Source organism: Micromys minutus, assembly GCF_963924665.1.
Source record: "Micromys minutus genome assembly, chromosome: 17".
NCBI lineage: Eukaryota > Metazoa > Chordata > Mammalia > Rodentia > Muridae > Micromys > Micromys minutus.
Genome location: NC_137952.1, coordinates 38,685,960 through 38,699,506, shown reverse-complemented (window position 1 = coordinate 38,699,506; position 13,547 = coordinate 38,685,960). Strand labels below are relative to the sequence as shown.

The 13,547-nt window shown below is 42.9% G+C and overlaps 2 protein-coding genes across 5 annotated transcripts; both read left to right on the top strand.

Moving 5' to 3' along the window:
* The first annotated feature begins 174 nt into the window (after positions 1-174).
* On the top strand, positions 175-3,851 carry PCNA (proliferating cell nuclear antigen). The gene is made up of 6 exons (XM_080931065.1): positions 175-512; positions 1,294-1,391; positions 1,537-1,604; positions 1,842-2,036; positions 3,261-3,384; positions 3,462-3,851. Exons 1-6 carry the CDS (start codon positions 292-294, stop codon positions 3,539-3,541), a joined length of 786 nt encoding a protein of 261 aa, XP_080787191.1. The 5' UTR covers positions 175-291; the 3' UTR covers positions 3,542-3,851.
* Positions 3,852-5,248: 1,397 nt separating this feature from the next.
* On the top strand, positions 5,249-12,969 carry TMEM230 (transmembrane protein 230). Of its 4 annotated transcripts, none has more exons than XM_080931777.1 (4): positions 5,249-5,389; positions 6,955-7,073; positions 8,907-9,029; positions 11,614-12,969. In XM_080931777.1, the coding sequence occupies exons 2-4, from the start codon at positions 6,975-6,977 to the stop codon at positions 11,752-11,754; spliced, it is 363 nt and encodes a 120-aa protein (XP_080787903.1). In that variant the 5' UTR covers positions 5,249-5,389; positions 6,955-6,974; the 3' UTR covers positions 11,755-12,969. The 4 variants fall into 4 exon arrangements, with proteins under 4 accessions (XP_080787903.1, XP_080787904.1, XP_080787902.1 ...); XM_080931778.1 differs by having other exon boundaries at positions 5,249-5,448; positions 6,960-7,073; XM_080931776.1 differs by having other exon boundaries at positions 5,249-5,448.
* Positions 12,970-13,547: the final 578 nt, after the last annotated feature.

The following is a 13,547-nucleotide window of genomic DNA, read 5'->3' as shown; positions in this document are numbered from 1 at the left end:
CGCCTCCCACGCTCCTACCCCGCAGCCCCGCCTCTGTTTGCGCGGCGGGGCGGGCCTTGCTCAAACCACGGTTACGATTGGCTCTAGTGGAGAGGTGGGTGCGTCAGCGCTGTGACGCCACGACCTCGCGCGCTGAGAGAGCGCGCGCCCAGGAAGCCTCGGCATTAGACGGTTGCGGGCGCAGGGAGCTGGTCGTCGTCGCTCTGGGCCTTCACGCCGCCTGTGCACCTTGGCAGCCACACCTCGCTCGTCTTACTGCAGCTCTCGTCTAGCCGCCGCAACTCCGCCACCATGTTTGAGGCACGCCTGATCCAGGGCTCCATCCTGAAGAAGGTGCTGGAGGCACTCAAAGACCTCATCAATGAGGCCTGCTGGGACATCAGCTCGGGCGGCGTGAACCTACAGAGCATGGATTCGTCTCACGTCTCCTTGGTGCAGCTTACTCTGCGCTCAGAAGGTTTCGACACGTACCGCTGCGATCGCAACCTGGCCATGGGTGTGAACCTCACCAGGTGAGCGGGTGGCGGGAGCTGGGCCCCCATCCCTCCCGCTTCGGCTCTTGGCGGGGCTGTATTCCTGCACTCTCATTGGCTGGCGTGGTCACCCGCGCTTTCTGATTGGCCTGCGGTGCCGGGGGCGTCGCCTTCCAAAGCGCGCGATTCCGAAAAGCCCGCGCTGGCTGTCGCCCCTACTCTCTGTTTCCGCGCCAAAGCCACAAAGCGGGAGTCCGCGGGAAAATGCGTGCTTCCGAACTGCGCGCGTTAAATGCCTGCAGCTTTGAGGGGCTGGTTTTGGCGCCTAATAAACAAGCTCTGGTGATAATGTATTGTCGACTTAGAGTGACGATAGGCCTTTTCTTGAATTCCGCGTCATGGATTTGCGGGAGAATCTATCAGTTTTAGCTTTGCTACACCTACCTGGGTTAGTGCCTCCTGTATACGTGTTCAAGAGCAATGTGTGACTTAGTTTACTACAGATACGTGGATTCGTGTCACTTGTGTACATTCTAAAAGGTTTATGAAAAGGCCAGACGTGATGGGGCGCATTCTCCAGTACACTGGAAATCAAGAACACCCTGCCCAAAAAGATGCTTTCTCGAATGTTGGCTTTTAGTACATTTTACTAAGTTGATTTTAAAGATCATATATACCCGATAATTTGCTTCACCCTGAGAGGGTTTGGTGTACCCTTAGCCTCTTTAAAAGTTCTCCAACAGTGAATGGGAAATGTAGGTTTAAAAATGTGGAAGACATGATGTTGATAAGCCCTGTGTCCTTTTTTTTTTTTTTCTAGCATGTCCAAAATTCTAAAATGTGCTGGTAATGAAGACATCATTACATTAAGGGCTGAAGATAATGCTGATACTTTAGCACTAGTATTTGAAGCACCAAGTAAGTTACACCTTTAAAACTCAGTTGTTACAGAAAGTAAAATGTGTAGTTTTTGTTTCTCAGAATTAAAAATATTAACAGAATTGTCAAATTTGCACCATGGATACGAAAGTGCACTTCAGTAGCATTTGCTTTCTTTTGGTAGATCAAGAGAAGGTTTCAGACTATGAGATGAAGTTGATGGACTTGGATGTTGAGCAGCTTGGAATCCCAGTGAGTACCTTGTTTCTGACAGTGTACTTTACCAAGCTGTGATACCCGCTGATAGATGTTTGGGAAGAACAGCACACTACCGTTTCACTAAACCACAACAGTCTAACATTGATTTGATTGAGTGTTAAAGAAATCAGAAGTCTTGAATTCTGAGATCTGGTTAAGATGCTGAATCTTGAGAATGTGAAGCCCAGTCTTCACCCTTTTCTAGACTGACTTTAACTTTTGGATTTACAGGAACAAGAATACAGCTGTGTAGTGAAGATGCCATCTGGTGAATTTGCACGTATATGCAGAGACCTTAGCCATATTGGAGATGCCGTTGTGATATCCTGTGCAAAGGATGGGGTGAAGTTCTCTGCGAGTGGAGAGCTTGGCAATGGGAACATTAAATTGTCTCAAACAAGCAATGTTGATAAAGAAGAGGAAGCTGTGAGTAGTAAGAGGTGTCGTCCAATAAACAGTATCTGAAGCAGGATTCTAAACTTAACTGTTGAGCCATAGCTTTTGTTTGTTCATTCATTTTGAGATGGAGTCTTGAATAGACCGAGCTGGCCTGAAACTCAGAGATGACTCCACGTAAGCTTTTTACAGATAGGATTTGGAAAGCCAAGTGTGCAACCTTTTGCTTCCTGGAAATACTCTTGAAAAATAAGTGAGGATTAGCGAGTGAACAAAAGGGTTGAGGGTGTGAAAGTCTTGGGATCATGTGGTTGCTCTAGTAGGTTCGTTCTGTTGCAGGTTCAATTACTTGTTCATTTAGTAGTGCAAAAGCAGACTGAACAAAGTTAAGTTGTGATTTAGTCCTAGTTACAGGCAGCAGGACTCCTGTGTATGTGAGGTAAATAGGAGGTATTACATTCTTCTGCATGAATCTAAAGTAAATGAGAGTATAGCTAAGAGTTAGAACATAGATATGCACAACCCAGAGGGTGGTTCTTAACCTTACTCTGCTGAGTTATGTCTACTTCCCTGGGAACTTCAGCTCCTCGGTTCTCAAGGTATTTAGTCCATCCGTATTTGTCTGAAGTGCCAACATTTCCGCAGCAAAAGAAATTAAGCAATCTCAGTATCCACATGTTCTTTTATTTGAGAAGAACTGGGGCTTGAATAAAATTGATACTCATACAATAAAAATTGCTTTGCTGAGGCTGGAGAGATGGCTCAGCAGTTAAGAGCACTGACTCCTCTTCCAGAGGGCTTGAGTTCAGTTCCCAGCAACCACACGCTGGCTCGCAGCATCTGATAGAATCCAACTTCTCTTCTGGTGTGTCTGAAGGCAGCAACAGTGTACCCAATACACAAACCTTTAAAGAAAAAGAAATTTGGTTTACATGTCCCTTAGCTTGCACTCAGCTGTTGGCTTTTGTTTTTAGAAGTGGTTGGGTGACATTTTCCTCTCTTCATGCATTCTTTGCAAGAGATCATTGAAGTCTGAGTGGGAACAGCTCCTTTTGTCTTGATTGCTTAGGTTATGGTTTAACAGGATTGACAACTAAACATGGGTTTTGGTTTGTTTTGGTTTGTTTTGTTTTGTTTTGTTTTTTTTTTTTCTTTTAGTCAAGGTTTTCCTAACAGTTTTGTGATGTATTTATTTCATGAACTAATAGCGTGAGTTTCTGATGATGCCTATAGTGAGCCTGTTTTCTTTTTTAGGTAACCATAGAGATGAATGAGCCAGTTCAGCTAACTTTTGCTCTGAGGTACCTGAACTTTTTCACAAAAGCCACTCCACTGTCTCCTACAGTAACACTCAGTATGTCTGCAGATGTGCCTCTTGGTAAGATACTAAGTTTGAACATTGTTTTGTATTATGATATTTATAGCATTCAGTACTGAATTTTTCCTGTCTTTCAGTTGTAGAGTATAAAATTGCTGACATGGGACACTTAAAGTATTATTTGGCTCCCAAGATCGAAGATGAAGAAGGATCTTAGGCATTGCTAGCTGCTGAGAAAACTAAACCTTTGGAGGTTACTTCTGAGATGTCAACGTGTTCTGAGGTCTTTTCTGTCACCATGTTTGTTCCTGAGCATCCTTAAATATTAAAATATGTAGATATCTTCTGTAAATATCGTACTTTTTTTTCTCTCCATTCTCCACAATTTGCTTAAAGAACAAGCTCCAAAGTAAAAGCTGGTATTGTTAACGTCAATGTTTCCGCTTTACAAATGCCGGTGATTTTCATAAATGATCTTGACGCTAAATGCAGTTTTAAGAAATATTTTTCAATTTAAATAAACTTAACTGAATTTGAAAAGTCGTGAGAGCAGTGCCTTCTTTATGCCGTGATTACTGACTGACCAGTCACTCTGTTGTGTACGTGGGTATTTGTTCTCTCCTCCATCATGGAGATGGCAATGGGAAGTGTCTTAAGTTTATATGATTAGGTCATACAGAATTTTTCTGGTAGCCTTGGTTGAGATGTAGCTCTTTTAAAACAACTGTAATGGCAGTGCAGGGGGGAAGGGTTGGGTAAATCTTTTCCAAGGTCAGCCAGAACTACATAAGCCCCATCTCAAATAAAGGCATAAACTTTGTGGATACTTGATCCAACCAAGTTAGGAGTTAAAAAGGCCCTGTGGTTTTGAAGAAAGCTCATGGTATGCTACATACTAAAGAATACTTGACTGTTGTGGGGGGGGGGGGGCTTGTGTGGAGGTCAGGACAATTTTTAGGAATTTGTATTCCCCCACAATGTGGCTTTCAGGGATTGAATAATTCTTCAACCTTGAACACCTTCATGCTGTGAACATTGCTCATCCAAATTGTCCCACCTCCCCTTTAAGTTTTTATGTGCACATTTTGCAGGGATGGGTGAGAATGCATGTATTAAAACTGGCTTAGTATAGGGAACATTTTCTGGTTTTGCTTTATTTCAGCAGGGTCTCAAACCATGGTTAGTATAGAGCCTCTGTATGCTCTGCTCCCAGAGGCCACACTTGAGGGCTTTTAAATAGTAAGCTCTCTCCGTAGTCCCCAAATTCGGTTTTTCCATTGTATTTTGTTTGACGATATGTAGACTGTACAGCTTTGGCTGTTCTAAAAGGTTGGTTAGAGCTCATGTCCAGTAGCTACAACTGTTGGATTCTTTGAACCAATTAAGTGTGGAAAGTATGTTATAACTCAATTGTGTCTGGTAAGTAAGGACTCAACCTGGGTGGTGTCTAATAATCAGGTAGGGAAACAAGGACTTAGGGCTGCCAGAACGCTGTCAGAACCAGTGTCAGCACAGGGATGTCAGGGCTGGGCAGGATCCCTGGTGGTAACCCTTGCTCACCCCTCTGGATCCCGTGGACTCCGCTATGCACAGACTTGGCCATGAGGTCTGGGCTAGAACCTCATTAACAGTTTTACTGTGGGCTCCATCCCGATGGGTGAGACCCTAAGTACAGGCCTGCTCACCCTACTGAGGTAGCAGGTCCTGGTCACCAGAACAAGACCAAACCACTACCCCGTTAGGCGTGGTGGCATTCGCCTTTAGTCCCAGGCAGACCTCTGAGTTCGAGGACAGCCAGCGCTACATAAACCCTACCAAACAAAACCAGACGGCAATGAAGCTCTCCGGAAACCAGGATGCGATGACATGATTTCCTGGTGGCATCACTTCCGGTGCGCCTCTATCCGGCAGGCCACTTCCGCCGGGCTGGCCCCTAGGACAGCCAGCGGTTGGCTGTGGAGCGAGCCTAGTGAGCGCGCCTAACGGAGAACGGGACGCGCAGCGCGGATAGGAGGCGGGAGCGGGCTCCCGGAAGCCAGCCGCGAGACCTGGCCCTGCCACCGAGGTATTGACCGTGGGTGACAACGGCGGAGGCCGACGGGAGGTTCACAGCGCCACGCGCAGGTGCGTGGGGGGCCGGGAGGATGGGCAGAGATCGCGGTGGGGCCGGTAAAACGTGCCGTAACTTGGGCTGATATTTTTTTTAATTGTCGTTTACTATGTGATAACTCCACTCCAGAATCCCTTGCTAAGAAAAACAAATCTTCCCATCTCGTTGTCGTTCGTCGACATTTTTGTTTTGATGCAAGTTTATGAGTGAAAAGCACTTTAACTTTTTAACTTGTAATACTAATCAGGCATGGATAGTTGAATGCTTCGAAACTCCCATTTATTGGTAGCTTGAACTTTCAGAGATGAGGAATTAGACATGTGAAGGGATGGCAATACCAAAAACCTAGCGCTTAACTTTTAGAAATGTGAATGAATTCCCGTTGCTCATTTTTAGTACTCCGCTTCTGAGCTAGGATGTAATTAACAAAAATGAAACATTTGGCACCAGTTTTTGCAGGCTAATTACTTTAGGTCAACTGTAATAGTGGTGTCTGGTAGCTCATCAAAATCGAATAAATATCACATGCCATTTTGGAGATGATGTGCTAACATACCAACATCAGTGAAGACCAGGCTAATGAAAATACACCAGTGAAAGCCCGGCTAATGAAAAAAAGGTGGCTTTTGCGTTTAGAATTCAAATACCTTTGCAATGAAAATAATCTGTTTTGTTTACATAATTTTATGACTTGGTAAAGAATCTGCATATTTCTGTGTTACCCAGACTGGCCTCCAACTTCATATACCCATACCTGTTTTCCCAAGTAGCTGGAATTACAGTCTCCTACTGAGCATTGAGCTTAAATTTCAATTTTTTAAAATCAAAAAGTTGTTGCTTTTAAATTTTACCTACTCTTGAATAATGCAGTAATTATGCTTTTATTATGGCTGTCTGCTTTGAATAGTTTGAGTAAAACAGACTTTTTAAAAATGTATTTTATGTATATAAGTAGCTGTCTTCAGACACACCAGAAGAGGACATCAGATACCATTATAAATGGTTGTGAGCCACCATGTGGTTACTGGGAATTGAACTCAGGACCTGTAGAAGAGCAGCCAGTGCTCTTAACTGCTGAGCCATCTCTCCAGCCCTAAAACAGACTTTTAAATCCAATTTTTAAAGAGCTACATGATGTAGAATGTAAAAATCACTTGTTTCATGCTTGGGATGGGAGCAGAGAGGCAGGTGGCTCTGGAATGTCTGGTGTGGTATTGATAGGCAGTAAGTTATCCACATGGATGGGATTTCCTGGATCATTTGTACATAAGATGGTGCAAAAAAAAAAAAAAAATTAAACAGGGCCTGATTCTTTGTGAAATGCTTTTGGTGTCTTTCTGTGAAGTCAAGCTGGATACATAAAGGAAGTGTGCTTAGTGTGTTCGAGGAGCGTCAGGCCACTGTAAGAGCAGAGAAACAAGCTGCCATGTATGGCGCATCACACAGCAGCTCAGCTGTGTCTGACGTCCTTTCCTGACCTCTGCTATCACTGCTGTGGACAATGAGTCTTTTCCTTTCAGATTAGCTGTGTCACTGTGTTATGATGCCGTCCCGTACCAACCTGGCAGCTGGAATCCCCAGCAGTAAAGTAAAATATTCAAGGCTCTCCAGCACAGACGATGGCTACATTGACCTTCAGGTAACATAATCAACCGATTTTTTAAAATTTAGCTTCATATCTCTTATCTGGACCAGTAAGAAACAGGCTTCTTTCTAAGATGTTTTGAGCCCAAGTTTGGAGAAGGGATCTTGGCAGGGCAGTTTCAAATCGGCCCGGGATTATCCATGTCCAGTTTCAGTTGAAGTACTAAAGCCATGTAGCTATAGATTTTATTTAACTCATCCAGAAAATTCTTTCCTGACATCATGAGATGCAGTTAGTTACTCTTTGTGGCAAACAGGAATTGAAACAAGTAAGTTTGTGTCCTTTCCTGACCAATTTTGTGTAGGATGGTTTCTTTTTCCCACTTTTCCTGAGGATAAAATTGTCTAGGTGTTTCCTGAGCCCAGAATGAAGCAGCAGGAAGGAATCCATTCTTCTCACTATAAACAGATCAATAATTCTTTGCATTTATTTGAAATGAGGAGAGCAGCTCTGGGGAGCTTCTAAACCTTTAATGTCAGATTAGGTGATGAGCTGAACCTCAGGTTTGTCCCTAGGTCTTTTTTTAAGTTATCAGCATATATTACTTGTACTAATAGTGGGTTTCACTGTAGCATTTTCATAACATGTTTATACTGTATTTCAGTCTTAATCTGTCTCTGAATCTTAACCTTGAGCTGAATTTACTCATAATGCAGTACTTTAGAAAAGCTGAAATTTAGGGTTTGGGGGTGGCTCAGCAGTTAAGAGCACATACTGTTCTGTTGTTTTTAATATTTATGTTTTGTTAATTATATGTCATATAAATATATAATTATAAATGTTACATATATAAAAATAATATTCATAAATACTGTAATAAAATTAATATTATGTTTATGTATTATGCGTATGAGTGTTTTACTTTCATATGTACCACGTATGTGCCTGGTGTCCGAGGAGGCCCAAAGAGGGCATCAGATCTCCTGGAACTGGAGATTCAGATGGTTATGAGCACCATGGTTGCTGGAAGCCAAACCTGGGTCCTCTGCAAGAGCAAGAAATGTTGCCCACTGAACCGTCCCTCCATGTCCCCTACACTTACAATTTAAAAAAAAAAAAAATTCAATTCATTGTTTTAAGTGTATGATGTTTTGCCTGTATTTATGTCTTCTACCGTGTGTATGCAGTGTCCCAAGAAACTAGAAGAGGGCATCGGACCCTCTGACACTGGAGTTACAGACGTCACCACGTCTGTGCTAGGAATTGAACTCGGGTCATCTGGAAGGCAAGTGCTCTGACCCTGGAGCCATCTCTCTGGCCTACAAGTATCATTCTTGCAGAAGACCCGAGTTTGATTCCCAGCAACCACATCACGTGATTTATATGGCCTATAACTCCAGCCCTTGGAGGATCCAATTTCTCTGGCTTGAGCAGGCGTCTGCCCTCACATGTATAGACCCATACAGAATTAAAAATAAAATGAATCTTTAAAAAGGAAGACAGAAAACTAAAATTCTGTTTCTAAACTTTTGACGGACAATAAGCTAAGTCATCTTCAATTCCAGAAGATTTTTCATGTCTTCATAGCATGGTGCTTTTAAATCTCCATAGGTTAGTACAAGCTTCCACACATATACACTTAGTAAATACATGTTCAAAGACGAGTTGACATCATTTTAAAGGGCTTTCCTTGTTTGTAAATGAGGGGTCTGTGTAATAGAAGCTTCACCTGCTCATGTGCCTTCTCTGTGTCCCAGTGCTGTGCTGACTGGAGACATACTTAAGACACTTGACACATCCACTTCGGTGCCCCCTTGCCCTTCCTGCTTTGAAGTACTTTAGGCCTGGTCTGAGTGTTCATCCTTTGTTTTTCTCTCTCTCTTCCAGTTTAAAAAAAGCCCTCCTAAGATCCCTTACAAGGCCATTGCCCTTGCCACCGTGCTGTTCTTGATTGGCACCTTTCTCATAATCATAGGCTCTCTCCTGCTGTCGGGCTACATCAGCAAAGGGGTAAGCTAATGGGCATGTGACAGACAGTAAGCCGTGGGACTTTCAGATGGGAGCCAGAGCACTGTTTTTATGTTCCAGAAATACATGATTCACTAGAAGAAAAACAGTAATCACATACAGTTTGTTCTCTGATAATAAAGTATGGGTTTTGGTTTGGTTTTGGTTTCCCCCTTTGAGCAGATGTCACCGTAATTCTTAGAAGATAGGTGTTTGTTAAGTAGGCAGGCAGCGTTTCTGAGATACTTTAGGATAATGCAGTTTTGCCTGGATTTGGACTTTCAAACTAGTATGAGGCTGTAGTTAGAGTAACATGCCGTGGTTGTAGTTTTACTAAGGTATGGATGTGCTGACCCACTGGTGTTTGGGGCGAGGCAGTGAGGCTTGTGTAAGTGGGTTCCTGTTCCTGTCGGTTTGGTAAGAGTGCTGTTGAGTTTCAGTTTTCAGAACCTAAGTGGTGCTTGGTAGTGCTTCCCCTTGAGTTACGTTTATATATTCTGTGTATTAAATTATCCTGAATAGACTGGGCATGACAGGACACCCCTTTAATCCCACCTCTCAGAAGGCAGAGACACAGAACAGCCAAGGCTACACAAAGACCGTGTCTGGGGGAAAAGTTACCCTATGCAGTATTCTGACCATAATACAGGTCCATTTTGTTCTCTCACATCCTAGAAAAAAAAAAATGTAGTTTCTTTTTGGTGTTTTATGCAAGTACAAGCAGCAAAAATTAAGCATCCAGTCACTGAGATGACAAAATTGTGATACATACATTTCAAAATGGTACATGTCATTATAGCTGAAGTACTATTTGGGTTAGTTTTTTTTGTTGTTGTTGTTTTGTTTTTAAAGATTTATTTATTATATATAAGTACACTATTGCTGTCTTCAGACACACCAGAAGAGGGCATCAAATCCCATTACAGGTGGTTGTGAGCCACCATGGTTGCTGGGATTTGCACTAAGGACCTCCGGAAGAGCAAGTAGTGCTCTTAGCCACTGAGCCATCTCTCCAGCCCGATTTTTGTTTTTTAAGACAGTGTCTCTCTACATAGTCATAGAAATGTACTATGTCGACCAGGCTGACCTTGAATTTAGAGATCCTGCTGCCTCTGCCTCCAGAGTGCTGGGACTAGAAGTGTGTGCCACCACACCTGACTGCTACTTAAGTAATATTATCCAGTCCTTAGAGACAGGACAAAGTGGGTGCTATGTTTACAACTAAGAAAGTGCGTAAGGACCCGAATTCTGATTCCTATCACCCACATAAAACTAGATGTGTTGGCATGCATCAGTAACCCCAGCACTGCAGGGTGGAAACAGGCAGACAGATCCCCAGAGCTGGCTGGCCAAGCCATTCTAGGCAGACTGGTGAGTTCCAGTGAGAGATTCAGTGAGAGCTGAGACTCTGTCTCAAAAAATAAAATGAAGGAGCTAGAAAGATGGCTTCACTGTTAAGAACCTATTCTGCATTTGCAGAGGACCCAAGCCTACTAGAACTTAAGTTGGGTGGCTCACAACTGCCTATAACTACAGTCCCAGGGCAATTCGAAGCCTCTGACCTCTTCCGGCACATACGCAACATAATTAAAATCAATCTTGGGGCTAAAGGCATAGCTCTGTGGTTAAAAACAGTGGCTGCTCTTCCAGAGGATTAGATTCAATTTCCAGCACCCATGTGGCTTCTCACAACTGTAAGTCCAGTTCCAGGGCTACCTCTGTGGAATTGGGTACAGTTGTGGTGCACAGACAGATATATAGGCAAAACATACATCTTTTCAATGACTAATTTGGGGCTTGGAGTTCTAGGAGGTAGTCAAGCCCACGACTGTCATTCTCAGAAGTCTTTACTAATGAACTGTTGAGACTGAACAACCTATAGGGACTTTTGAAGTTGAACTACTGCATTTTGTATTATGCTATAGCCATAAGCTTTTTATGAACCAATGGTGATTTATGTGCGAACAGCCTCCATAGGCTGAGTGACTGGTCCACAGTCGGTGGACTGTTTCGGAAGGGAGTTAGCTCCCTCTTTCTCTGCCTTATGTTTATGGATCAGATGTAAGTTCCTAGCTACGGTTCCAGTGTCCTGCCGTTTTCCCCCACCATGATGGTCATGAACTCTAACCCTCAGAAACTGTAAGCAAGCCTCCAATAAACTCTTCTATAAATTGCCTTAGTCATGATTTCTCTTTGCAATAGAAAAGCAACCAAAACATACCCATATCTATATATTTAAAATAAGGTAGAGGGCTGTTGAGGAAGTTGCTTGAAGTCGGCCTTTGGCACACATCTGCATTACACTTGTCGACCAAACACAGGGGCATACACTCACACAAAGCTTGAAAGAGCAGCAGGAAATAAGCCTAATATCTGAATAAAACTAGTTTTTCTTTTTTATATAATTTTAAATTTATTGCTTTGTAATTAGGAAGAAATTGGGAGCCTAGTGCTTGACTGGCATGCCCATTGTCTCTAATTTGATCCCTAACATGGAAAGATAAGACAAAGAGGAGGAGGTGACAGTTTATGCTGAGAGATGTAAAGGTGTGACTTGTATGGACTAATGTTTTCCTTCTGCCACCAGGGGGCAGACCGCGCTCTTCCTGTCCTCATCATTGGCATTTTGGTGTTCCTGCCAGGATTTTACCACTTGCGCATCGCCTACTATGCATCCAAAGGCTACCGGGGTTACTCCTATGATGACATTCCAGACTTTGATGACTAGCATTCACCTCAGCCTTAAGAAGACGTCAAGCAAGAACTATGGCTAAGGGCTGAGGAAGTGTACAACTTGCAGAAGTTTAGCAAAACAATGGCCAGATTGTATGAGTTCTTTTCCAAAATGCTCATGCTTTATAATTAGCTAATTAGGACATGGTATGTTGTCATCTCCTGGCAAAGCTTGACAAGTTTTTCCACATGAGTATGCATCATGTAAAAGTTGTGAGGCTAATTGTCTGGGGAGACAGCCTTTTCTGTAGTGGAAGGTATTATTAACCCTCCTTAGAGGTGAACCTTTCTTTTGTCTTCCATTATCTGCTTGGTTTTGTAGCATATGAAAAATGTATTATTATGTCTAGTTTCTTATTACTAAGTAATTTATTTTTAAAATTACCAATTTATCTCTTACTCTCCTCTACCATTACCTCCTAGTAAAATTAAAATATCTGCCTTCTCCCTTATACTCTCTATTTTCATACTCCAGCAAATCCAAATGTCTGTGGGTCCATCTGTAATAGGCTTTTATGAAATTGACAGCAACCATGAAGCTGGGTGTGGTGGGACACATCATGATCTCAGCACTTGGGAGGCAGAGGCAGGTGGATCTCTGTGAGTTCAAGGCCAGCCTGGTCTACATAGAGTTTCAGGACAACCAAGCTACAGCTACCTGTCTCAAAACAAGGGCAACTTCCTCTGGTTTTTCCATATCTTGCCCACCACAAAACTCCGGTGAATCAGTCCTTCATAGGTCAAGAGATTGTGTGACTCATACCTTAAGGACTGTACTTTGGCTGTTTCTTCGTAAAACTGTAGATAAGTGTACTTAAGAGTTTATAACCCTACTGCTGGCACCTGGTACTCTGATGTTCTGCTAAAGGTTACAAGACTTGGCCAAGATCCCTGAAATGTATTAAGTCAAATCTGGTTTTCAGCTTGTAAAAAGTGACAATTTTTTTCTAAGTGTGTGTGTTTAATTTATTACTAATTTATTATTTTTAATCTTAAGTGCATTGGTGTTTGCCTACATATATGCTTGTGTGGGGTTGTCAGATCCTGGAGTTATAGACAGTTGTGAGCTGCCATTTTGGTGCTGGGAATTGAACCCAGTTCCTTTGGAAGAACACATTCAGTGCTCTTAACCACTGAGCCATCTCTCCAGCTCAACATGGCTTTTGTTTTGTTTAGTTTTTTTAATTAAAGTGTCATAATTCAAATTCTAGATTTAAAACTGTTTAACTTTAGGCATGTTTTTGAAAACCATAACTTGGGATTACTTCTGGTTTTAGGTAACTGGCCTTATGAGTCAGACCCTACTTTGCATTTGGTTTGGTTTGGTTTGATTTTTGTTTGTTTTTTTTTTTTTCCTCCAAGGATACAGTCAGAGTTCTAGACATGTCATCATCTGGAAGGCTGTGAAGAGGGAAATTTGGGACAAAGATAACTTGTGGATGTGTTGAAACTAAATGTCTGCTGTAGAGATGTGGTGGCAGTGCTCTCTGTCTGGAACTGGGCTGGGCCTCACGGAGATGGAAGTGCTAGAGCTGGGGTTGGGGTAGTAGTAGCTTCAGAGCGGTAGAGATGGATGAGCTCACAGGTGGAGTTAGTAAACACACACGAGGGAAGCAACTTAGAAAGGCAGCGGACCTCAGCAGCTGCCAGGTTTGGTTGTTTAAGATTGGAGGGCGTCCAGAGGATCTGGTGCTGAGCAGCCCTAGAACCTGCTGCTGTGTCACGGGATCCACAGCTTTCTGTTGCCCATTGCTTTCAAAGCTAGAACTAGATTGGTTCAGCCAAAGC